General features: G+C 50.7%; 1 protein-coding gene, 1 long non-coding RNA gene and 1 pseudogene across 2 annotated transcripts in view; 1 reads left to right on the forward strand and 2 right to left on the reverse strand.

Moving 5' to 3' along the window:
• Positions 1-226: 226 nt before the first annotated feature.
• Positions 227-6,802, reverse strand: LOC141574041 (uncharacterized). Its single transcript, XR_012500599.1, has 2 exons — positions 4,909-6,802; positions 227-394 (listed from the first exon to the last, which is right to left on the reverse strand). It is a non-coding gene; the product is annotated as an uncharacterized LOC141574041 (long non-coding RNA).
• A 101-nt stretch (positions 6,803-6,903) lies between these two features.
• On the forward strand, positions 6,904-8,085 carry LOC141574042 (uncharacterized; annotated as a pseudogene).
• Positions 8,086-10,766: 2,681 nt separating this feature from the next.
• Positions 10,767-24,850, reverse strand: part of COMMD7 (COMM domain containing 7) — a 35,978-nt gene continuing 21,894 nt past the window's right edge. Inside the window, exon 8 of the mRNA XM_074347127.1 lies at positions 10,767-17,178. Within this exon, the coding sequence (XP_074203228.1) occupies positions 17,122-17,178 (57 nt within the window). The 3' untranslated portion in view covers positions 10,767-17,121. The remainder of the gene's footprint in view (positions 17,179-24,850) is intronic.

The raw sequence follows: 24,850 nt of genomic DNA on the forward strand, positions 1-24,850 counted from the left end.
CCTAGGATGAGGCAACGGTTCCTTAAATATGACACCAAAAGCACAACAAAAAAACAAACAAACAAAAAAACGGATAAATTGGACATCATCAAAATAAGAACTTTTGTGCTGCCAAGGATATCATTAAGAAAGTAAAAAGGCGACCCACAGAATGGGAGAAAATACTTGCAAATCACATATTTGATAAGGAATTGCAACCAGACTATATAAAGAACTCTCACAACAATGAAAGAGAAATAAACCAATTTTTAAATGGGCAAATGACCTGAGTAGACATTGATCCAGAGAAGATGTACAAATGGTCCAGAAGCCCATGAAAAGATGCTGAATATCGTAGCCATCCGGGAAATGCAAATCAAGCCCACAAGGTAATACTTCACAACCACCAGCTTTCCTACGATAAAAAAAGACAGATAATAACAGGTGTTGGTAAGGATATGGAGTAATCAGAACCCTCACACACTACAGGTAGGAATTTAAAATGGTGCAGCCACTTTGGAAAACATTCTGGCAGTTTCTCAAAAGGTTAAACCAGCAATTCCACACCTAGGAGGTAGCCAAGAGAAATGAAAACATATATTCGCACAAAAAACTTACAAGAATGTTCACAGAAGCATTATCCACAAAGGCCAAAAGCAGAAACAACCCAAATGTCCAAAGACTGATGAATGGACGACCAAAGTGTGGTATAACCATGCAATGGGATATTATTCAGCAATAAAACGGAATGAAGTACTGGTACATGCTATGACATGGATAAAACTTGAACACATTAAGCTACATGAAAGTCAGTCACAAAGATCACACACTGTAGGACTTCATTTATATGAAATGTCCAGAATAGGCAAATCCATAGAGACAGAAAGAAGACTATCTTTCATAGGAACAGTTGCCTAGGGCTGGGGGAGAGGATTGAGGAAAATGGGTATGGGGTGCTTTATGGGATGACGATAATGTGCTAAAACTAATTGTGGTGACGGTGGCACAACTCTGAATACACTTAAAAAACATTGACTTGTAAGCTTTAAATGGGTGAATTGCATGGTATGTGCATCATAGGCTGAACAATGCTGTTTAAAAAAAAAAAGAGGGTGTCCTTTGGACCCATGACTCCACTCTTAGAAATTCCTTCTAGGAATCATTCAAGTGCACAAGGACATATGCATAAAGATTTCCATCATAGTGTTGTATATAACGGCAAAAGTGTGAGAATAACCTAAGTGTCCATCAGCAGGGGAATGGGCCAGTTATGCTCATCCAACGGACTCATTAAAAACGAGAGTCACATTTACTAACAAGGACAAGGTCCAAGATACATGGCCAAGTGAAAAAAAAAAAAAAAAAGCAAGTTACAAAAATAAACCTGTAGATTAAAGGGATTTAAAAGACAGATTTAAAGACAAAATTATAGCATCTAGGGATACACACTTGGGTGACAACAAGCAAGAAGGTGATTATCTTAAAAATCGAGATAATGGAGAGGGGAGGGTATATAGCTCAGTGGTAGTAGAGTGGGTGCTCAGCATGCACAACGTCCTGGGTTCAATCCCCAGTACCTTCATTAAAAAAAAAAAATTGAATAGATAATTAAAGCTAATTACCCCCCCAAAAAAACCCCTAAAAATTGAAAAAAAAAAACTAGACAGTGGCAACTTTTGGCAGAAAGTAGGGAGTGATTGAGATGGGGCATGCTGAGGGCTTCTGGGGTGACTGGCAGAGTTCTTCACCCAAGCAGTGGTTCCCAGGGTGTTTGATGTGTAATACATCAATCTGAGCAATCATTTTATATAATCTTTCTGTAGGTGTCATATTTTATAACAAAAAAGATTTTGAAAATAAAGTATATTCATTCCAATTTTTTAAAAGCATATTATCATAGGATTCCATTTTTGTTAAAACTATCTAGGTCTACATGTGTATATGTAGGAAACACCTGGAAGTTTGAAATTTGGGGTGCTCTTAATTTATATTTTTCTAATTTTTTTCCCACAATGAAGAATTACTTTTACAGCCAGGGAAAAAAACAACAATGCTTTTTGCTGTGTCTTGGGTGTTCTCTTGGAGCGCTGGCATTGCGTGAGCAGAAAGGTAGATGGTGATGATGTGTGACCAGCTGGGAGATGGTGCAGAGGCACGTGCAGGATACCCAGGTTCATTGCCGCTCGGCCCGGATGCCCAGCCAAGACCCCAAGGCCCAGCCTGGAGACTCGGTCCCCTTCAGATTGTTGGTGGCAGCTGCTGCACAGCCGTCCCACTGGCCCCGTGCTCCAGAGATGCTGGGAATGCAGTTCTGGGCTGGTGAGCTTGATGGAAGTTGCTCTGCTCCCATCTGTCCGAGTCTCCTATCACAGGCTGAGGAGGAGGAGCCCTAGGCAGAGGGCAGGTTCTCATCCTGGTGGGCCTTGCTACCACCCCCCCAAAACCCCATAATAATAGCTAAATGAGCACTTTCTACATGCCGGGCACTCATGCTAGGTGGGTTACACAGTTCGTTTTATTGAGTCCTCTAGATGACCTGAAGTGACGGCTGGGATCACCCCCTTGGTATTACAGATGGGCAAACAGGTCCAGGGAGGCCCCTGGGGCAGGCACGAGCTCTGAAGCTGGACTTGGCCCGACCCCTCACGTGCGCAGCCGCAGTGGCTCCTCCCAGAAGCCCGGGAAGGCGACTGCCCTCATTTTGCAGATGGGGAAAGAAAGTCAGTTGTCCATGTCCCACAGCATCTAGGCCACTGGGCCAGGTGGCCTCTCCCGGCTTTGAGGAGCCGTGGGCACGTTCCCCGCCTCTGTGGGCTGGATCCTCGTCACCTAATAATTATATTACAACCTTGGGCCAGAGTGCCGTCCGTCATAGGCACCATCTCATTTGCTCCTTTCAACAGGCCTGTAAATCTTCAGCCCGACTGCGTTTCTCCCCATTTGAAAATCTGGAAGCCCAGAGGATTGAGCGACAGGCCGAGAGGGCCTGGGGGCCTCCACGATGCAGCTGCTGTCCCCGCCCTGCACCGGGGAAGCTGGTGTGGGAGCCCGCCGTGGCTGTGCAGGCACTCCTCTTGTGGGGAGACAGGAAAGCAGCTCTCCAGAGGAGCTGGGGCCCCCTCCTGGTCCAGCCCTCCAGCCACAGCACACCGCAGAGAAAGGACATCCAACGGCAGAGCCAAGGGTGGGGTGGCGGGGACAGCTGCCAGGGTGTCAGGGGACCCAGAACCCACCACAGCTCGGATGGTCTCCTGTACCTCCGTCAGTCAGCGGTCAGCCAGCTCCCGTCAGGCAGCTCACAGTGTGCACAGAGGCCAGGCCACTGTCAACAAGAGTCGGGACCACTTCTCCCTGAGTGCCCACTACCTGCCAGGCACTGACTGTGCTAGCCTCACCATGCTTTCAATATCAGCCCCATTTTATAGAAGAGGCAATGAAGGCTCAGAGAGGTTGAGTGATTTGTCCAAAGTCACCCAACCAGGAAGTCTCAGTTTCAGCCGAGGACGGCGGAGGAAGGGACCATTCAGGACCCTTCAGTGGGAGGGAAGGGACCGCATATTGGGGAGGTGGGGAGAAGGGAGGCCCTGCATAATAAACTCTGACTCTCTCGAAACATAACTTACTCATCAATCCATCTGGTCTCTGTTTACACATTCGTGCACCCTCTCCACGCACCAGTGTGTTTGCTGGGCATGGAGGACTCAGGTAAACCTGGCTGCTCTCTGCTCTCACAGAGCTCACCGCCTAGCAGGGCAGGATGGAAAGGGAAACTGAGGCAGTCAGAGGCCATTGCTGCCTTGGTCTGCTAGTACATATGGAGGGTCTACTGTAGGCCAGGCCCCATGCTGGGCATGGAGGGCACCAAGTGAATGCGAAGCACAGGCTCCTGCTCTCCTAAAGTGTGTATGCTAGTGGCATTCAGTCCTGGACCTCCAGAAACCCTGCTTGCAGGACCCTGGAGCCCGAATATGATGGGAAATTTCTCTGGAAGGGCTAGGGGATGCAGCAGACCCAGGGGTTCTCCAGGAGTCATACTGGGGGCCTGGCTCCGGGCTGCTGAGCAGGGATCCAGGAAAGGCAGGGAAACTCGATTAGTGCCTTGTTAGCGACTAAATCAGGACCCTGGGGACGCCAGAGCTGTTCAAAAGGGCCTGGAGTCGTCCAGTCTGGACAACTGGAAGGCCAACAAGGGCCAGCCATTCAGGGTGTAGCCACAGGCCCCGGGGGCTGGGGACACATCAGAGAATCTCAGAGCTGGGAGGGGCTCCATGGCTCTTACAGGGCAAAGATCACTTGCCTGAGGCCACCCAGGCCCCACCAGGCCCCGTTGCTTTGCTCAGGCAATACTGGGCCAGAGGCAGCTTTACCGCATGCTTCTAGCCACTCCAGCATAAGGCCCATGGTGCAGCCTAGGTAAGGGAGAAATGGAGCAGTGCGAGGACTTCCCGAGATCACACGGCCCCTCGTCACAAACAGAGTGTGAATGGCCTGACCCTTTCCTGCAGCTCACACCCCAGGATGCTGCCTGGAGGATGGGCACATCCAGACCCGCTCGGATGATGTGGCCGGCACTCTGACGGGGACCCAGCGGGAGCTGCAGCCACAGAGGGAAACTCCCTTTCTCAGCCTCCCCAGTGGTGGTGGTGGGTTTTAGTTTTTGTCTTTTTCCAAACACTCAACCTTTGCTGTCACCCGGAGATGTTAAAACAAAGGGCCTTCCTCAGTGTGAAAAGCAGAACTGCTCCACCTTGGCCGCCAAAGAGCTGGACTTGTTTTGGTTTCTTCTGGGGGGGGGGGGGGGGAGGGTGCAGGTAATCAGGTTTATTTATTTATTTTTTAAATGGAGGACCTGGGGATTGAACCCAGGATCTTGTGCACGCTAAGCACGCACTCTACCACTAAGCTACACCCTCCCCTCCTTGGACTTACTTTTAAGTGGAAGTTTTAAAACTGCCAAATTCCCCCTGGTTGAAAAAAAAAGAGAGTTAAAATAAGAGAATGGGAAAAAATAGGAGAATAGCTAGATAAATTATTAATAGAATATTATACAGCCATTAAATAACTTTAAAGAAAATTTGAACGCTGTGAGAAAGTATTCACGATATAATGTCATGTGGGGCTGGGGGAGCAGCTACAGAGCATGATTACAATTAAAATACATACTTATATACATATGTATGATCTGTGTAGAAAAATAGGTCTGGAGAAAAATACAGCAAAATGGCAACAGCGTCATCTCTGGGCACTGGGATGACAGATGACTTTCATTTTCTTCTTTCTACCTTTCTGTAGTTCCCAAATTTTACAAAGAGTACGAATTGCTTTCATAATTAGACATAAAACAAAAAAGCAGAGTTGGGGGCTGCCCTTGCCCACGCTCCTCTCCCCTCCATGGGGCCCCGCCCTCGACACCAAGCTAGGGGTCCGCCGGGCTCTGTTCTCCCTGAGCAGCCTGGCTCTGGTCAGAGGTCGTGGGATTCACCAGACACCTCTGCCCATGGAGAAACCAGCAGGAGACACTGCCCTCTTGGAGCCCAGGCCCCGTCCAGGCCCTCTGGAAGGGTCAATTGCAGTCTGTAAATTTCCTGGCTGGGGACACTGGGAGATGATCCTCTCCAGGGCTGAGAACCAGAATGTTCATTATCTGCTGTATGAGAGAAGCCATCTTCTTTGTTCCTTGCATTTCTTTTCGAGCTGCCGAGTGCAGCAGCCACTGAAGGAGAGCTGCCCTTGTCACCTTCTCACCGTGGGCCTCAGGGAAGCTCCCAATGTCTGACGTGGGATTGGAGCCCCGGCCCACCTTGTCTCCTGGGTCCTTCTAACCTCAAAAGTGGAGGCCCAGGGGCGCTGGCCCAGTCTTAGAAAAGCTGCCTGGATTCATTTAAGAGCAGTGGATGGAAAAGGACACAGAGTCAGAACACAGCTCTCCTCCCACCTCGCCATATACTGTGCTCCAGAAGGACCCAGACTCAACTGGCTGGCACTTGCTCCTGCCCCACCCTGTGCTCACCCACAGGGGCTGGACTAGCAGAGGTTTCCAGACGGGGGGCTCCCTGCTCTCCAGGCCAGCTGTGGAGCTGGGCCAGTTCCAAGAATGGTGCCCTCACTTCCTTTCAGCCACCTGCTCCTGGTTTTGGAAGCTTCTGCCCTCCTCCTGGTCTATTTTGGTGATCAGGTCACCCGTGGTCTCACTCTGAGCTAGTGGCCAATTAAAACCCAGGGCTGCCTCACAAAAATAGTGGTATCTCCTCCTCCTCCTCCTCCTCCTCCAGATTCTGCTAAAGTCAGGGTCCTCGAGGTGAAGACAGAGAACAAGATGGTGACCCGGTGGTCCACCTGTAGTGGGAGGCGGAGGGCTTACTCGGGAACTGAGGCCACACATTGATTCTATCCCCAACGTGGCCAGCGTCCTGCAAAGGTGGCTGTGGGCTGGGAGGGAGTCCTGGTCACGAGGACGTTGGCATGGCCTGAGCACCTCTGTGTCCCCACATGGCACCCCATGGGCACTGGACACACAGCCCTAACTCTGGTCCTCGCCGGCCCCAGGCACTGAGCCACGATGCTCATTTGGAGTGGAGTTGCGTGACCTGCCCAGGTCACCGTGCTGCTGAGCGGCAGGGCCAAGGTGGACCCGGGGCTGCCCTGGTGATTTCTGAGGGCCTGGCACACAGCGGCAGCTGACCCAGCTGCCAAATGAATTCTCATGAAGTCTGGGAGTCTCCATGCCCCTGGTTCTACTCACACATCTGCTCCCAGGACCCCACGAAATGCCCAAAGCCGCTTGTAGCCTGTGTTCTGCTCAGAGCCGCTGATCACTACTCCCGCTTCAGCTAAATCCTGAACAACAGCAGGTGGAGCCCTCTGGCCGAAGACCCCCACCTCCCCTGGCTCTGGGCAAGGAATGTGGGCCAGTTCCCACCTTCCCTCCCCCAGGCTTCTGGCAGGCCGCAGGCCTTTCCGGGCCAGCATGGAGCCAGGTGCTGGATGGAGAGCATAGCCTGCACTCCATCAGGGAAGGAAGATAAAAAACACGCAAACGGGAGGGTTCAGGGTGATGGAGCTCCAGAGGCGCACCTGGGCCGGGGGCAATGGGGCAGGAGGGAGGAGAGCTGTGGGCAGAGGGATGCAGGGCCCAGAGGCCTGAGGCCATCCAGGAACCGAAGGAAAGCCAGGGTGGTCAGAGCAGTGCTGTCCAATAGGGAGAGAGTGCGAGCCACACGTGGAATTTACAGTTTTCTAGGAGCCGCAATAAAAAAGTCAAAAGAGGGAGCTGATGGGAGGGTCTCTGCCCAGACCGGCTCCACTATGTCAAAGATTTCTTTTAAGATCGTGCTGATGTTGGACCTGAGGCTGTCTTACAAAGTACTCAGTGTTCCTGAAAGTACACCTTTCACAACAGTCTTAAAATTTGCAACAGAAGAATTTAAAGTTCCTGCAGCAACAAGTGCACTTGTTACTAATGATGGGACAGGAATAAATCCTGCACGGACGGGTGGCTGGAGATGCTTTTTCAAAGCATGGTTCAGAACTGCAAATTATTCCAAGAGCTCTAGAGATGGCGTTGGAAGTTAATACCTGCTACTTGGAACATACAATTACCTTTCAGAATAAATATTGGTATTGTAAAAAAAAAAAAAAAAAGTAAAAAGAAACAGGTGAATTTCATTTGAATAATATATTTTATTTAACCCAATATATCTCAAATATTATCATTTCAACATAGAATCAATATTAAAATTATTAATGAGACATTTTTACATCTTTTTTTCTACTACGGCTTCGAGATCCAGTGTGTATTTTATAGGGACGAGCACATCTCAGTTTGGATCGGCCACATTTCAAGGGCTCAGCGGCCCCATATGGCTCATGGCCACTGGCTGGGACAGTGAAGGGCTACAGGAGGATGAGTGAAAAGGAGGAGGTATGCATGGGGTCAGAGAGGTGGGCAGGGGTCACCTTGGGTTTTATTACAAGAGCTTCTAAAAGCCATGGGAGGGCTTTATGAGAGGAGTGATGTGATTCATTCCTGTTTTTAGAGGGTGACTCTGGCCACCACCTGGAATGCTTTGGAGCAGGTGAGACTGGATGCCCAGAGAGTCACCCAGGTCAGGGCTGAAGGTGGCCTGGACCTCGTTGCGGGGAGCCGCGATGGAGCTGAGGGAACACTGAAGAGGCCCCGCCCGGAGAGGCAGCGAGACAGGGAGAAAGGCCTTCCCATCTGCTTTTTACCTCCCTCTCCACCAAAATCCCTCCTGAGTAACCCTGTTCTAACAGTTGCCTTCCTCCTAGGAAGAGATCTGCATGGTTTCTATTGAACAAAGCCTACAGGAACTCAACCAGAAACATTTTGCCAAGGGCCCAGAATTGAAACAGCTGCCACTTTCTGCATCTCAAAGAATCACTGCCTTTCTGAGCAAGAAAAGATACATCTTCTAGAGGCTTAGTATCGTCTAGGGATGAGGTGAACTCTGGAGCCAGCCAGCCTGCCTGCATCCGAAGCCCTGCTGTCCCTCCAACTAACTGTGTGACCTCAGACAACATACTTAACCCTTCTGGGCCAGGGTTTCCTCATCTGCACACCAGAGGCATTAATACTATCTCTGGGGGGTGACGGGAGGAGTAAATGCGTTTACAGCTATAAAAGCGGTTAATGCAGGGTGAGAAGGGGTAAATTGGGAGTTTGAGATTTGCGGATACTAACTACTATATATAGAATAGATAACAAGTTTCTACTGTACAGCACAGGGAACTATATTCACTATCTTGTAGTCACCTATAATGGAAAAGAATATATGTATGTACGTGTATGACTGATGCATTATGCTGTATGCCAGAAATTGACACATTATAAACTGACTATACTTCAATTAAAAAAAAAAGTGTTCAGCAGCAGTTCCTGACACATAGGAGACGCTCATTATAATGTTGTCTGTTATTATTGTTGCTGTTATTGTTAACAGATAAGATAACTAAGGCCTAGGGACAGGGAGGAACCTGTCCAGTGTCACACAGCAAACTTGCAGCAGAATGGGAAACAGAATCTAAATTGTCTGATTTCTGGCCCTTATACAGAGATGCCTCTCAACTGAAATTGCTAGTCGTCCCTTCGTTCAGATATTTACCATGCTCTCCGCATGTGCCAGGTGCCATGCTGGCAGCCAGGGGAGGCACTAAGATGGTACAAGCCCCATCTCTACAAAATCAAGGCTTTCCAGTTCAGAAGGAAAAAGCTCTTTGTCAACCACTCCGGACTCCAGAGGGAGGAAGGTTTTGTTCGGTGCCGGCAGAGAGCCACATGCTGATAACAGGGCAGTCAAAACAGTGCTGGCCTGAGAACTGGGAGACCCCAGGCCAGCTGCCTCTGCCTGAGCTGCTCTGTGATGTGGGCAAAGGGCTTCACCTCTCTGATCGCAGCACCCCTGACTGCATGGCAGTGAACAGACGTTAACGAGCACCTCCTCTGTGGAGCCCTGAACTCTAATGTGCCCATGGTCTGACTGGGGAGAAGGAACCAACTGACAGTCAGTCTGGGATGTGGCCTCCAATGACATAGTCCTATGGCCCAGATTTTCTGGAACATTCCTGACTGCCCCACTCTTTTCATAAGAGCCATGTGTATACTGGACCACACATCCTAGTTTTAAAAATACAATTTGTCACTATAATAAAGTTATAAGACTGGTTCACAGGATTTCATAGACCAGTAACATTTTAAAGGAAATTCTGGGGAACCTGCAAAGGACTGAAAATTTGTTATTCTGCCAAGGAAGGCCCTTAAAACAAAACAACAATTGGTGCTGGGAAAACTGGATATCCACATGCAAAAGGATGGCATTGGACCCTTATCTTCCACCATACACAAAAATCAACTCAAAATGGATTGAAGACTTAAATGTAGGACCTGAAACTATAAAACTCCTAGAAGAAAACATCGGGGAAAAGTTTCATAACATTGGTCTTGGCAATGATTTCTTGGATATGACACCAAAAGCACAGGCCACAAAAGCAAACATAGGCAAGTGGGTCTTTATCAAACTGAAAAGCTTCTGCAAAGCAAAAGAAACAATCAACAAAAAGGCAATCTGAACTGAAACGGGAGAAAATATTTGCAAACCATATATATGATAAGGAGTTAATATATAAGGAACGCTTACAACTCAACAGCAAAAACCCAAATAACCAGATTAAAAAATGGGCAAAGGACCTGAACAGCCTTTTCTCTGAAGAAGACACACAGATGGCCCACAAATACATGAAAAGGTGCTCAACATCCCTAATTATCAGGTAAATGCAAATCAAAACCGCAAAGAGGTATCACCTCACATGTGCTAGAACAGCTATTATCCAAAAGACAAGAGTTGCCAAGTGCTGGAAGACATGAAAAAGAGAACCCTTGGGCACTGCTGGTGGGAATGTAAAATGGTGCAGCTGTTAGGAAAAACAGTATGGAAGGTCTTCAAAAATAAATATAGAACTACCATATGATCTAGCAATCCCATTTCTGGGTATATTTCCAAAAGAACAGAAATCAGGATGTTGAAAAATATATTTGCATTCCCATGTTGACTACTGCATTGCAATGGAATTGGTAACATCATACGTGCCCACTGGTGGATGAATGAGAGTAAAGAAAATGTGGCATATTATGTACAATGGAATATTATTCAGCCTTTAAAAAGAAGAAAATCCTGTCTTACACTACAACATAGATGAAAACTTGAGGACAAGCTAAGTGAAATCAGCCAGTCACAGAAGGACAAGTACTGCCTGGTTCCACTTAGATGAGGTATTGAGAGGAGTCAAAGTCATAGAAACAGAAAGTAGAACGGTGGTAGCCAGGGGCTGGGGGGAGGAGGAAATGGGGAGTTGCTGTTCAGTGGGGGTAGAGTTTCAGTCGTGCAAGATGAGTAAGTTCTAGGGCTCCGCTGTACAGCGCTGGGCACCGGCACGGGGGCATACACTTACCAGTTTGTGAAGAGAGTACAATTCATGTTATGTTCTCTTTAACCACAGTGAAAAACAAACAACAAAGTACCTTCTGGAAAGGACATGAAACCACTGAAAAAAAGGAAAGAAAAATACAGGAAGGCCATCATCTCAGAATAAAGAAAAGTCCTTCAAATTAAACAGCTTTAGTTTTGTGGGGAAAATGGACTGTGTGTGTGTGTGTGTGTGTGTGTGTGTGTGTCTTGCTTTCTCCGCCCCCCAACCCCGTTTCTCATCACAGCAGACCCTGTGTTTGGAAGTCTGGGGAGGAAGCCATGGACTCTTCCTCCTCTGACCACGGCCCCACCCTCCCCTTCTTCCTTCCAGCCCACAGCCCTTTGCACACACAGTTCCAGAAAAGTGCTCCTCTCCCTCGCTTGGGGCGGTTCTGCATCTTCCCACTGGGCTGTGAGCTCTGGAGGGCAGGGCGCGTCCCACTGCTCTTCCCCCGTCTGACTGGTGCGGAGCCTGGCACACACTGCTGGCTGGAAGGTGGCTGCTGACTGGTCGTGCGGAGGCCATGCGGGTGCCAGGCCCCAGAGGCCCGGAAGGACTCGGGAAGGGGAAGAGAGGAAACCATTGGGAATGAAGGGGCTGAGGAATGTCCATAAACGAAGCCCCTAACCCAAACCCCAAGGCCCCTTTGTCCAGAGAGCCAGGCACCTCTCTGTCCCCCTCACAGCCTGGGGGAGGGTGGGGAGAGGAAGTGGGGAGGGGCGGGGAGAAGCCCTGGAAAGATTCCTTCCCGATAAGGCCCAGGGCTGGGACAAATGGCAGGAAGAGGCTGAGCTGGGCCCTCAGAACCACAGACCGGCTGGGAGTTAGGAGGCCCCAGCCCCTTCTGGGACAGTCCAGCTGCCCCCGCCAGCTCCCCTCCACGCTGGCCCGAGGTGTCCCGGCCCCAGCAGCCAACCACAGGGAGACCAGAGGGCGGAAGCGGCCGGCTCTTCAGACCTGGCTGCCGGAGGTGGGCTCAACGGCCACACGCTCCCCTCACCCACCCCCGCCCCTGGCAGCCACAGGTCCCCCAGGCCCAGAGGCCTAGATGGGGCTCCAAGGGACATGTGACGGACGGGGAGACCCAGATAGCAGCTTCGAACGCACACACTGATCTTTCTGCTTGATCTGATCTTTCACCCAGTCACTTCCTCCCCTGCTTAAAACCCCTCAGAGCCACCCCATGCCCTCAGAACAGAAAAAAGCAGCTGTGCCTGGCCAGCTGCAGGCGCCCTCACCCTTCACTCACCCGTGCCTCTTGCCCGGGGCCACTTGGCTCCGTTTGCAATTATGCATTTATTTGTGAGATTCTTCAAGTGCACAGGGATACATCTGCTTTTGCTCGCTGTGGCATCTCCTACATGTTGCAGAAAGCCTGGCCGGTGGTAGCCAGGCAGAGCTGTTTGTTGGTAGGATGAATAAAGAAGCCGGGGAAGATGGTGGGGTCATGGGGGCAGCAAAGGGTTTGGAGATAGGACAGGCTTTTGAAAACCCACTAGCTGTGTGGCCCTGGACGGGTCACTGCCTGGCAAGCCTCTCCCAGCCTTTGCTGGCTCAGCCATCGGTGGGTCTCACCCTGAGTGTAAAGCAGGAGCCATGCTGTTCAGAGAATTGGTTTCCTTACTTTCCTTTTATTCTTTTAAAATCCAGCCCTTTTACTTTATGGGCAGGACCTGTTGCGGAAATGACCCAATCAGTCTCTTCTTGGTGTTTATCTGAACCAAAAAGGGATTGCAAATTGGTGCAAACTATTTTGGAAAGAGACTTAAGATGTCACCTGCCTACATGTAAAACACTAGCATCCACCACCCAGCCCTTGTGCTTCTAGGAACCAGTCGTACAGGAAATATATTGTATTTGGATGCATTAGTCTGGTATTCAGAAAAAAGTACAATACATTGTTTTAACAAGGGAGAGAAAAAAGCAAGTGGGAGAACAATCAGTATTTTTATATCTGGCCACCAGGAGGCACCTTTGGGTCAGGGGCTCGGTCAGGTTAACCCAGGGCACATGGATTTAAAGGACAAAAATGAATGACAATACACAACCCACCTCAAAGGACGTGCTAGTCTTCATCTCACCCCTGAAGCTTTTGTTATAGACAATATCTACATGTTTTGCATCCTCTCCGCCCTTCCTCACAAACAACACCTCTTGCCAAAAAAAGAGGCAATTCTAACTCTTATATCCTTATTTTGTTCTGCTGGGCTTATTCTGGCCCATCTCTCAAAGCTCCTTGGGCAGAATTCAGTTTGTTAGAATTTGGGATGTGATTTGTGCAATGTCTTTCGGGGGCTTCACGACAAATGGATGCTGTAAATCGTTATTCCCGTGAATGGGTGGGGAAACCGAGGCCCACACAGCCCAGGCCATAAAACAGATGATGGCAGAGTGAAGAGGACCTGGGGGCCAGAGCCACCTAAACAAAGTCGACGATCTAAACCCTGACCTCAGGCCCGTGCTCAGCCCTCTAACCTCTCCTGCTGCCTCCTCTTTCTGCAATTTCACTGATTCCATGTCTCTAAATACAACCTTTCCTTCCGGTCTGTCGAGAGCCTACCACTTCTCCTCCTCATCTCTGTCTGCTGCAGTTCTGGGGCCCTCCTGGTGGGCCATGGTTCCCCACCAACACCACCCCCAAAGTCCAGGCAAGGATTCCTCAGATAAAGTCATCAGTCATCAACCCGCGGGTTCCTTCCCACCCCCACACCCTCTGCTAGAGACCCCCCACTGTGTGGCCGGAAGCTGGGCTCAGGGGATAGCCGGCGCCTTGTTAGCAATGGGCCACCGCTCGCCCTGGGAAACAGTCCGGTGCCCACCCAGCGACAGGAAGTGCAGACGCCTCCTCACAGGCCCCAGTCTCCCCGAGCTACTCCCTCTGAGTCTCCAGGTGTCCTTCCTCCTGCCCTCCCTCAAGGCCTGTGAGCACCCTGCAGCCCCTTCCCGCCCTCCCATCGCTCCCGGACACTCTGACAGCCACTTCCCAGTCCCGCTGTGTGTCAGGCACCTGGCCTGTTCCCGGCACTGGGAGTGCCTCTCTCTGCGCCCCTCTCAGCGCAGACCGGCTGCACTTTCCTCTACCCCCAGTGCAGTCGTTTTTCATTAAGCTAGTCTTTCAAGGAGGAAAAGAGAACTTAAAAGAATCTTTTTCCTGGCCTCCAGGCTGTTTACAATGACAGTTCATGAGGAACTGGGCTCTGAGCTGAAACAACTCCACTTTGGAAGGGGTGAGGTGCAGAGGAGAAGGTGGAAGAAAAAGGAGCCAGTGACAGCCTCTCTGCTGCCGCAGGGCTCCCTCTCCTCACCGCTCACAGGCTGACAGGGGGGCTTTTCAACAACACAGTTGTGGTCTTCTTGTTGCTGCCTCATTTAACCTTCCAGCCTTTCCCCTTCTCCAGGGGGCAGCCCTTGGCGTGGTGAGCAAGGCCCCACGGGATCTGGCAGATTCATTCATTCATTCATTCATTCATTCAGCAAGTATTGATTCAGTGCCAAGCTCTGGGCTAAGGAGAGGAAGACCATACAAGGGGCAGCACATCACAAACATTCTGCTGCACCTGCTGTCAGAAGGAACAGTGGGGGAGGGACAGGGGCAGAGGCTGGGTGGTGAGAGAAGGCCTCTGGCAGGAAACACTTCGGCTGAGACCTGACTAATGAGGAAGAGTCAGCCTGGCAGGCTGCAGGAGCCCCAGAGAGTGTGACTCCGGGGCTGCATCCTGCAGGACAGCCTGACAGATGGGGAAACTGAGGCACAGAACCAGGTGATTCGTGCATGGCCCTGTGGCTAGTTGGCTGCTCCCTTCCTAACTGCCCCCATTCAAGGTACCCAACCCTCTTTTCAAATGAATCACCTGGTGTGGGTCACACATCCACCCTGGGGTTTACCGGGGCAGGGGCTGCACCACCATTGCAGAGGCCCAGGGCCTGGTGGGTAGCAAATGCTCAAAAGAGTGAGTTGAGTTGGATCTTGGCATCTCCAGGATGCAGCCCAGTGCCTGGAAAATGGTAGAGGCTCAGAGAGAGTGGAGGCTGTACCAACGCGGCCCGAGGATACACCCCCCAACCAGAGGGCAGCCCAACAGCCGAGTCAGTCTGCAGCAGCTGCGTTGTACCATCCTGGGCCTCGCTGCTCGCCATTGATTAGAGCCGTCACCAAAATGCGGGGGCTGGGCAGTGCTGAGAACATGTGTGCCCTCAAAGAGCTCCAGCTCCCCACGGACGTTTCACCTCCAATCTGTGTCCCGTAAGCCCAGCACGAGTTCACACTCAGTGGCAGAAGCCTGCAGTGCTGTGACTCAGGGTGTCGCTGTTACTTAGCCGGCTCTCCTCTCTACTGTGTTGGTGCCTGGGAAGAAAACCCCACCCCAGCAGGTATCCAGCAACCACATACCAAGCACCTCTGAGGTTTGGGGCCTTCTAGAAGGCTAAGGGGGGAGGTGTACTGGGGAGTGGCTCCGGGCCTCCCTGTGCGCCCGCAGGTTTATCAGCTCTCGCAGAGGAACAGAAACCACGTCCAGGATGTGGCAGGTGTGGATGGAAGAGGAAGTGCGTGAGCTGCAGCCCGGCTCCTTCCCAAGGTGGTCTGGGCAACACTCCGCTTCTCCCCCGGGTGCCACGGGCTTTCTGAAGTGGCCACATCACCTAGAGGTAGCCGAGTAGAGGGGGGAGTGCAGAGCGGTAGCAGTGGGGAAGCCCAGCCTCCCCCCTCCCCCTGCTGGGACTGTCAAAACATCCACCCAACAGGAATGGGTGTGGGCTGCGGGGGGCACAGCCCTAGAATTCCAGGACTGCACTGTCTACGAGACAGATGTGTGAAGAAGCAGGTACCGTTCAGGTGCTCAGATGGAAGTCCTAGGGGAAGAAGGAGATGGTCGTCTCCATCCAGGGGCTGTGTCCAACACAATGCAAGAGGGGGGCTGGGTGAGGTGTCACACCAACCACAACAGCCACCCCAGCAGCGACAGCTGCCACTGACCAGCTCACCACGGGTGCCAAGAAGACACACTTGGCTTCGTGTACACCCCCAATAGCCCCAGAGTAGACTGTTCCCATTTCAGAGATGGGAAAACTGAGGCACAGAGAGGTGAGTGCCTTGTCCACAGGCCACCAGGCAGTAAGGGTAGGTCTGGAAGGAGGAAGCTGGCACATTGGTTCCAGAGATGCTCCCCCACAAGGTAACAGTGATGGGGCTTCTTGGCACCAGTTGCTTAAACTTGCTGATAGGCATTTGTTCCATCTTATTTCCAGCATCACCAGCCACCCTTGCTACTCTGCCTGTTCTCTGCCTGCTAGCCGGGACCTCTTTCTGGGGTGTGGCACAAAGACCAGGACCAGAGAGCAAGCCTGACGTGGCCTGCAGACAAGCCTGGGAGGAGGAGCCGGTGACCCAGATGCTTCTCAGCAGCTAGATTTCCTTGGCCCTCCAGAGGCTGCCTCCTCCCCTCTGCCCCCACCACCTGCAGTCAGTCTCCTGCAAATTGCCAAGTGTTGATAATTAAAGGAGGCCCAATCTAATCAACACCTCACAAGAAGGAAGCAGGGTGTGCGAGTGTGCGCGAGTGCATGTGTCCCAGAGCACTGGGCTTCCTTCTCTCCCTGAGCCCTCAGGATGGAGGCAGAAACATGGGCCATGGGCCCGGCACTCTGAGGCTCTGGCCAACATCAGCAGACCACCCTCCAGACCAAGCTGGGATCGGGGCTCGGCTTCCATTTGCCAGCAGTGCCTCTCCTTCCCTGAGCCTTGAGAGCCCCTCAGGGAGATGGAAGGCCCCTAGGAATGTGCCCTGGTGGCCACAGCTGGCCAGGACTCTCAGGCCAGCCAGTGTTCAAGTCCCCTTCAAGGCTCTGGGCCTTGGCAAGATGGTTTCAGGAGAAAATGCAGGCAGGACCAGGGATCTCAAAAGCATCGAGTTTAAACCTTTTCTGATCCAGATGGGGTAACAGAGGAGCAGAGAAAGGGCATAGTTTACTCAGAATCATGCAGCAGGTTAGACTCAAGTCTCTTGACTCCCCCATCCCACACTTCTTTTCTGGCACCAAGAAGATGGGCTCCTCCTCCAAATTCACCTTCTTCGCAGGCTTTCCCTCCAAAGGCAGGGAGTGAAGTATAAGGAATGGCTTCAGTGCTGGGCAGACTGGTTTGAAACCTCACTCCCCGACTTAATTGCTGTGTGACTGTGGGCAAATAAATTTCCCTCTCTGAGCTGATTTCCTCATCTGTAAAAAATTGGGAAAATAATAACTTCTTCTTAATGTTACAGTAAGAATTCAGGGAAATACAGTGTCTCCAGGATGGAAAGCTCCCCTTGGACCCCTGGCAGGCTTTCCTGATGCCTTGCACGTGGTCAGACACTCTGCAGACTCCCTCCCCGCTTCCCTCTGTGACGGCAAATACATCCAGGCTCAGAAACACACGTCTTCTGCCCAGGCTTTGAGACAGGCTTGAAAATCCTCCCACACTGGCCACAAGCACAGGGCTTCTGTCTGGAATGGTTTCTCTGACCCGGGGGAGATGGCAGAGAGAGCACTGGAATTCTCCAGGGAGAGCGCTCTGGGGAGCTGGTACCTGGATGGAGGAGGCAGAATCCCTCCTTGCTTCTGCCTCCCTAGTTTCCTGAGAGCTCGGCCCCCATCCCAACCCCCAAGAGCCTCCTGGTTTGTGGGGAGCTGCCTTCACCCACTTGCACAGGCACAGGTCTGCTGAAGGCAGTGCAGGCGGAGGCTCCAGGCGGGCAGTGGAGCTGAAAGCTGCTGACAGGAGGCCTCTGAGGAGGGGTGTGGAGAAGAGGGGGGAGAAGGAGAAGAAAGAGGAGGAGGAGGGGAGAGGCCTGGTGAGTCCCGCCCCCCCCCCCAAGCCTACCCTGGACAGGCTAAGAAAAGCTCCGTTCTAGGGGAGAAAAACCAAACCGCCAAAGATGCACAGTTGCCCTCCCCACTGAGCTGGGGGCCTTCCTTCCCTGGAGCCAGCTGCCCCAGGCAGATTAGTATTCAGCTCCGGAAAAGCAGGCCCCACACACCAACCCACGAGAGGCTGCCAGCTGAGTCAGCCTCTCTACCTGTCAGGAAATCATTCATAAAATATGACACCTTCCCAGCGCCCAGCTCCCAGCCTCACCCCAGCCACTGTCCCCCAGCCAGCTCCACAACCCCCGCGCCTCTGGCCCCCCTCCCGCCTCCCCCAGCCACTTCACTTTTCTCCTGGGATAAAGACAAATGAGACCATCGTGAAATAAGGCCAGCTCAGCCTCAGTAAATCAGCATTTACGGGTCTGCCCTGGGGACAACAGCTGAGTCAAAAAGAGCGACGACTTCACTCAATTATGAACAAACGTCGGTGACACTGCTTCCAAAGGGTTTTCAGTGTCACAGCCATGCGAGTGGTGGGCACTTCTTTATCTTCAGTTTATGTTTGGGCAGCGGACAGCTGGAAGCTCCCAGGATACCTTACTAGACACAGCTAAACACAGACTGTGTGGCCGATCCTTCCACAAAGGAAACTGGGGGCCACAGAGGGGAGGCAACTTGCCCCAGGTCACACGTGAGTTCAAACTCGAAGCCCATGTCCTTGAAATGACGATATTCCATGCTCCTCTCACTTCCCATCAATCAAACCCTGATGTACTCTCTTACTCAGGAGATAAAAGGCAGGTTATTCTCCTGCTGAAGAACTGGATTCTTTATTACAGTCCTGTGTGCCTGGACCCTGCTACCCTCCGCCCTCATCACCCTCCCCCTTGCTCTCCTTCTGCAACCACTCTGGCCTCCCTGTTTCTCAAACACACCAAGCATGCCTCGGGGCCTTTGCATATGCCACTCCTCTACCTTCCATTCATTGTCAGGCTCCCTACCATCCCACAGGACTAGATTCCTTGTCACCTCCAAGAGTCCTTTCCTGACCACGTGAGAATTCCCCCAACGTTATTCCCTATCCTTGTATGAAAATTGTTCCCATCCCAACTCATATTACAAGTTAACCATGTACCTCTTCACCTAGCTACTGTCTGTCTCCCCTGGGAAAGAAAGGCTGTGAGGTTGGTCTTACTGTGATGTAAAACTCTTGGTAAATATTTGTTACATGAATAACTGAATGATTTCTTCCTGCATACAATGAGAAACCCCCAGGCTGGCACTCCAGTCCCTTTATCTGCTGACCATACCACTAAGTTGAGCAGTTAAGTGATCAGAACATGTCTTCCTCACTCATCATTCCTATTTGGTGTTGATGACAGAGAGGCTCAGAAGAGCCCTGGAGGATAAGGGTGGAGTCGGAGTTCGGAGCCCAGGTACAGGGCCTTGCGTCCCCACCCAGCCAGCAGGGCGCAGTGCCATGGGTGCTGGATAAGAGAGTTCTGTAAGAGACTCTGAGACTGCCCTGACCTGTATCATCTGTGCCCCCAAGAGTGGCAGCCATCAAACACTCACTGCTTCATGAGAAGGGCTTCAAGCTGCATCTGGGTCACCCTTCTGATCACTCTCTAATCACCACTGACCCACCAGGGCTCAGACCTACTTTAGAAGCCAAGGCAAGTATATCCAAATGATATGATCAAGGGTTCTCAGCATTATGTGTACATTAGAATCATGCGGGAACCTGTGAAAAACGCAGCTGCCCTGACCCCTGCCCGCTCTGTCCCGTGCTGATTTCACAGGCCTGGGCTGGGGCGAGGCAAGCACCTGGGAGACTGATGTACAGCGAAGGCTGCGGGCATTCCAACCCTGGCTGTGCGCTGCGTCTACATGAGCAGCTTCGAAAAACGCTGAGGCCAGGCCCCTCTGCCACTGGAGATCCTGATCCAAGGGCTGGTGTGGCTCACACATTTCCCAGGTGATTCTCTGGTGCAGCCAGGGTTAGAACCCCAGATGCTAGATGCTGGCTTTCTAGACTGTTCTAGCTGACCCAAGTCAGACCTTCCTGCAGGAGGCAGATGTTCAGGTGAACACTGACTGAGCGCTTGCTACAGGCTGTGCTGGACAATTCCCTGCCCTTAACGTCTTCACTCCCACCGGAGCTGGGAGACAGCAAGGAGGCGGGCCAGGCCAGAAGGCAGGACACAGATGCTCCTGTCACTTTCCTGCTTAACCCCTGTTCATCACTCCGTTTAGCTGGAAGATCTGGTCCCTACCTTCCCAGCCTCCTCGCCTGCTGTTGGCCAACACTCACCTGGGCTTCCTTCATCTTTAATTACCTCCTGTTCTTCCACAAGTGCCACGTGGCTTCCCACCTTCCTGCAAAGGGAGCACTGTTCCCCACAGCAGTGCCGTCACCCCACCTCGCCAGCCTGCCTCACTCCTGCTGGGGCCTCACCCAGCTAGTCAGGCGGCTCCACCAGGGCTCCTAGGGCGTGTCCCACACGTCTGCTCCAGTGGGCATCTATCATGCTGCCCTGGAGTCACTGTCCTCCTCCCTGGGAGCAAGATTGTGCATCCCCAGCATCTAACAGAGGCCTGTAAGGGTCTGGGGGAACTTAGGGTAAGCAAGGACAAGTTCTATTTTGGGGTTACTTTGGCCAAGGCTCTAAAGACTTGTTGGAGAACAGACAGCCGGAGGCAGGGCAGTCAGAGAGGAGATTATTCAGTACCAACCCAAGGATGAGAAAGTCGCCACAAGAATGGAAATCTGGGAATAGATGGGCTAGAAATTACCAAGAGTTGCCCTACCACTTGGTCAAAATCCAGACTCTACCATATACCAACCGTGGGCCTTTGGGCAAGCTATTTAACTCTCTGAGCCTCAAGTCTCCTCATCTGTACAATGGAGATAATTATAGTTCTACCTCGGGGCTGCTAAAAGCAGGAAAACAAGCCACAGCATATAAAGCCCTTAGCACAGCAGTGCCTGGCATAAGGAATCACTCAGTAAACGGTGGTAATTATTACTGTTATTATTACTCATGGAACACCTGTGTGGAAAAGGCCTTTAGAGATCATCTAAATTAACTCCTGCATCTTATAGTCAGGGCACCGACGTGGAAAGAGGAAGGTCTCACTGGCTTTTCTGCCCAGGCTTGCAAACCCAGAGCAGGACCAAGCCAAAGGGGTCTTCTCCCGGGCCACCGAGGAGAGCTGGGGAGGGGCCGCTGGGAATCAGCTGATGTGCTGGCTGGAGTCCAGCTGGAGTTTCTAATGACTTGGAGCCTGACGGTCCCCACATCTCAGCTCTGTTTCAGGCAAAATCGTTGAGCATATTTTAGGATCAACGAAAACCCACAATGCCTTTGGCTGAGCACTTTCCCTCTTCTTGTTGAAGCCCAGGGGTATTTTCTAGGAAATTGAGTCCATCTGTTTCTGATTCATTTGTACTTAACTCATCACCAAGCTGTTTTGTAAGAGCCCTTTGATGTAAAAGCAGCCTTATTCCATAAGCCTCTCTAAGCCTTTATTTAGTCAACAGTAGGTAAACGGGTCTCTCCAAAGAGGCCAGAGGCAGCTTCTTGAGCTCCGTTAACACACAGGCCACGTGAAAGGCGAAGCGTGGCCCCAGGATCCCCCTCTTGAGGCTTGTCAGGGCAAAGCGACCACTCCCTGACCCTGGCCCAGCCTGCAGCACCTGGCCACCTCTCCTCACCGGGCACTGTAAGCCAGAGTCCTCCTTGTCCACCGCTCACAACCCGCCCACGTGGACCGACAATTTCCTGTGTTGCTTGAGCTTCTTTATTTCAAATCCCTTGAGGATGAGTGGCTGGCAGGTCTCCTAATTCACTGCGCCACCGCAACACTGCGGCACCGTGCCTTGTACAGTTACAGGGACCATCGCTTCCAAACCAAAAACCCATGGAAAAGGCCTAACAAGTATAAGGGCCCCCAAAGGGATCAAGTGCCAAAATATTTGAAATTGGGGCTGCCAGAAACAGTGAGCAGCTCAGAGAATCACTGCCAGAACTGAACGTCCCAGGGTACGAAGGCAAGAGTCTGTCTCCCCTTCCCTCCTCCACCCAGACCAGAGCACGCCACAGAGTCCCAAACCTGCCTGTTTTATGCAGCAGGATGAAGAAATCGAGGAACCCCCTAATCCAAGAGAACAGAGGACACTCTTCACTGAATTCAAGGTTGGCTGAGTCCCACGGCGTTTCGGGGGACAGCCCTAACTTTGGGGTTGCTTTCAAGACACCACAGCCCAATCCAGAGGCATCTCTGTAAGAGGTAGGGTCTTGGAGGGGCCCACTGGGCTGGTTGTATCCTCTGTTTATTTAAGATGTTATTAGGGGCTCTCAAAGGCAGGGGATGGTGAAGCCCAGTGGCTCCCACATGCTAGCATGCAACACAATTGCCCTCCAAGGGCTGGTTACCACGCAGAGGGCTAGGTCACACTCCCAGAGTTCCTGATCCAGTAGGTCTAGACCAGGGCCCAAGAATTTGCATTTCTAGCAAGTTCTTAGGTGATGCTCATGCTATTGGTCCTGGGACCACACTTTGAGAACCACTAGTCTAGCGACTCATTTAGTCCTGGGGTGAAAATATCAGGGGTGGGGCAGCTACCTACTGGCAGTGAATGTTTCGTTTCCCCTTTTCTCTGAATACCGTGGCTTGAGTACTAAGTGACAGCAGTGACGGTGGTGCACACTCTGAAGCAGGTGCTGGGCTCAGTGTCCCACGGAGACCACCTTGTTCAATCCTCACAATTACCCTGCGAGGTCGACATTATCTCCATTTCACAGGTGAACTGGAGAGGAGGGGTGAAGCAAAACTTCTCGGGTCACACACAGACTGGAGGCCAAAATATTCTCACTGAGTGTGCGCATCCGTGAACACAGATGGTGAGAGGCGGATGTGAACCCAATCTGACTCCATAGCTCAGGCTCATTCTGCCACGTTAGCAGGAAGCATGAAAGGAGGCAACGCGAGCTCTGGGAGGGAAAGGGCAAAAGCTTCTCTCTCTACCCTCTTCCTCCCCTTTGCTTTCTCTCCTCAATTTATGAAAGCGGTGCTCTGACGAAAGCTTTTCTGAATCTCCTGTCTGGCTTCAGGGACTGACCTAGGGAAGCAGAAATGAAAAGCCATGGAGAGGAGCTGGGCCCAGAGGGGCCCCGAGAGAGAAAGAAGCGGGACCACCTGTCGAAGACAAAGCCCAGGTTATGGGCCCAGATCAGCCCCGGGTAGTCACCACGGCCTCCTTAGGAACAAGGAATCTAGAAATAGTCCAGGTAGTTGGTGTGAAGGAAGTTTAGTTGTTTTGGTTGAAAAAAAAACTTGTTAACAAAAGTAACAGATGTTCTTAGCAATCCGGGGGGTAGGGAAGGAGGCTGTTTTTACTTTTTCAGGTCTGTTTGAATTTTTTACTGTGTGCCTTTCATGTATTATCTCTATAATAGAGCACACTCATTTGTGCTTTTCTTGAAAAATGCATAAACTACAGAGAAACAAAAGAAAAAATTAAAAAACCCTGTAATTCCACAGCCTGGAAATAACCACTGATACTGTTTTCCTTTTCATCCCCTTACTAGTTTATTTACATGTAAACATTTTGTACAAGAGTAGGTTCACCTTAATCTTACTGTTTTGTAACCTGATTTCTTTGCCTACACATCATGACCATGATCCATCATACTGTCTTCTACAACATCCGTTTCAATGGCTGCACATTATTCCCATCACATACACCTACCGCCAAGTATATAAACTAAGCTCCCATTGCCTGCTACTAGATTGTTTCCAATCATTTGCTATTGTCAATTTTAGTCTTTTTCGGACTAGTACTTTTTATTCATCACTGGGTTACCCACGGTTCAAAAGAGGCCCATTTGGATCAAGAGATGGTGTTTTAAGTTTCCTCTTGCTTTAACACAGGGTGAGAAATAAAACATTCATGGAGATGTTTCAGTGGGGGTTTGATTTTGTAATACTTCCTAATTTAGGTAAGTTCTGTTAAAACCTTTCTAATTGGAATTCTATGGAATGTGAATTGTATCTTGGTAAAAACCAAACAAAAAGTCCTTTCTAGTTGGGAGTTAGAAGACCAAAGTTCCAGTTATTGCCAGGTGATCTCATGCAATGTAACCCTTGCTGTGTCCCTTTTTCTTAGACACTGGTGCAACCACACCCAACTCTCAGGGGGTCCTGAGCTTCAAACAAGATGATGTATGTGAAGGAATGAACTCTGGGAGTTACAGTGCTGTTCTTTATTCATAATCACCAAAGCAGGATACAACCATTCCACTGGTCACTGGTAAACAGATAAAACAAAACGAAACAAAACTGGGTTGTAGCCAGGTATAAAAAAGAAAAAAATCTACTGACATGTCAATAACATAGATGGATCTGAAAGACATTACGCTAAGTGGAAGAAGCTTGGCTATGTACTGAATTATTTCATTTATACACGTCCTGGAAGAGGACACTGGGGACAGGAATCAGGTTAGTGGTTGCCAGGACTAGTGGGGAGGGGAGGGGATTGACTATAAAGACCCCTGAGGGAACTTTTGGCAGTGATGGGGTGATGGAAATATTTCATCTGTTGACTGAGGTGGTGGTTACATGACTGTAGATGTTTTGCAAAACTCATTGAACTGTACACTTAAAAAGGGTGAATTTTACTGTATGGAAATTATGCCTTAATAAACTTGACTCCCCTCAAAAAAACAAAGTCTAGTGTTGCGCAAATATAAGGTATCACCCATCAGGCATTATCTGTAGCACTTTCCACAGAAATCCTGAAATATGTTTGTGAAATATGACAAATGTGAAAAAACACAACCCAGAAAAGACCAAGTATGCTGTGTCAGAACTGAACAGTGAATGCCTCCCCAACCCCAACCCAACAGTCCTTTTTCCTCCAGGGAAAAAATACAGATATTTCTGGTTGATCTTCTCTGGGCCTGACCATTGCCATCTTAATGAACACCACGCTCCAAAAGTAAATAAAATGTCAAATAGGAATAACTTGCAGCCAAAG

Source organism: Camelus bactrianus, chromosome 19, assembly GCF_048773025.1.
Source record: "Camelus bactrianus isolate YW-2024 breed Bactrian camel chromosome 19, ASM4877302v1, whole genome shotgun sequence".
NCBI classification, from domain to species: domain Eukaryota; kingdom Metazoa; phylum Chordata; class Mammalia; order Artiodactyla; family Camelidae; genus Camelus; species Camelus bactrianus.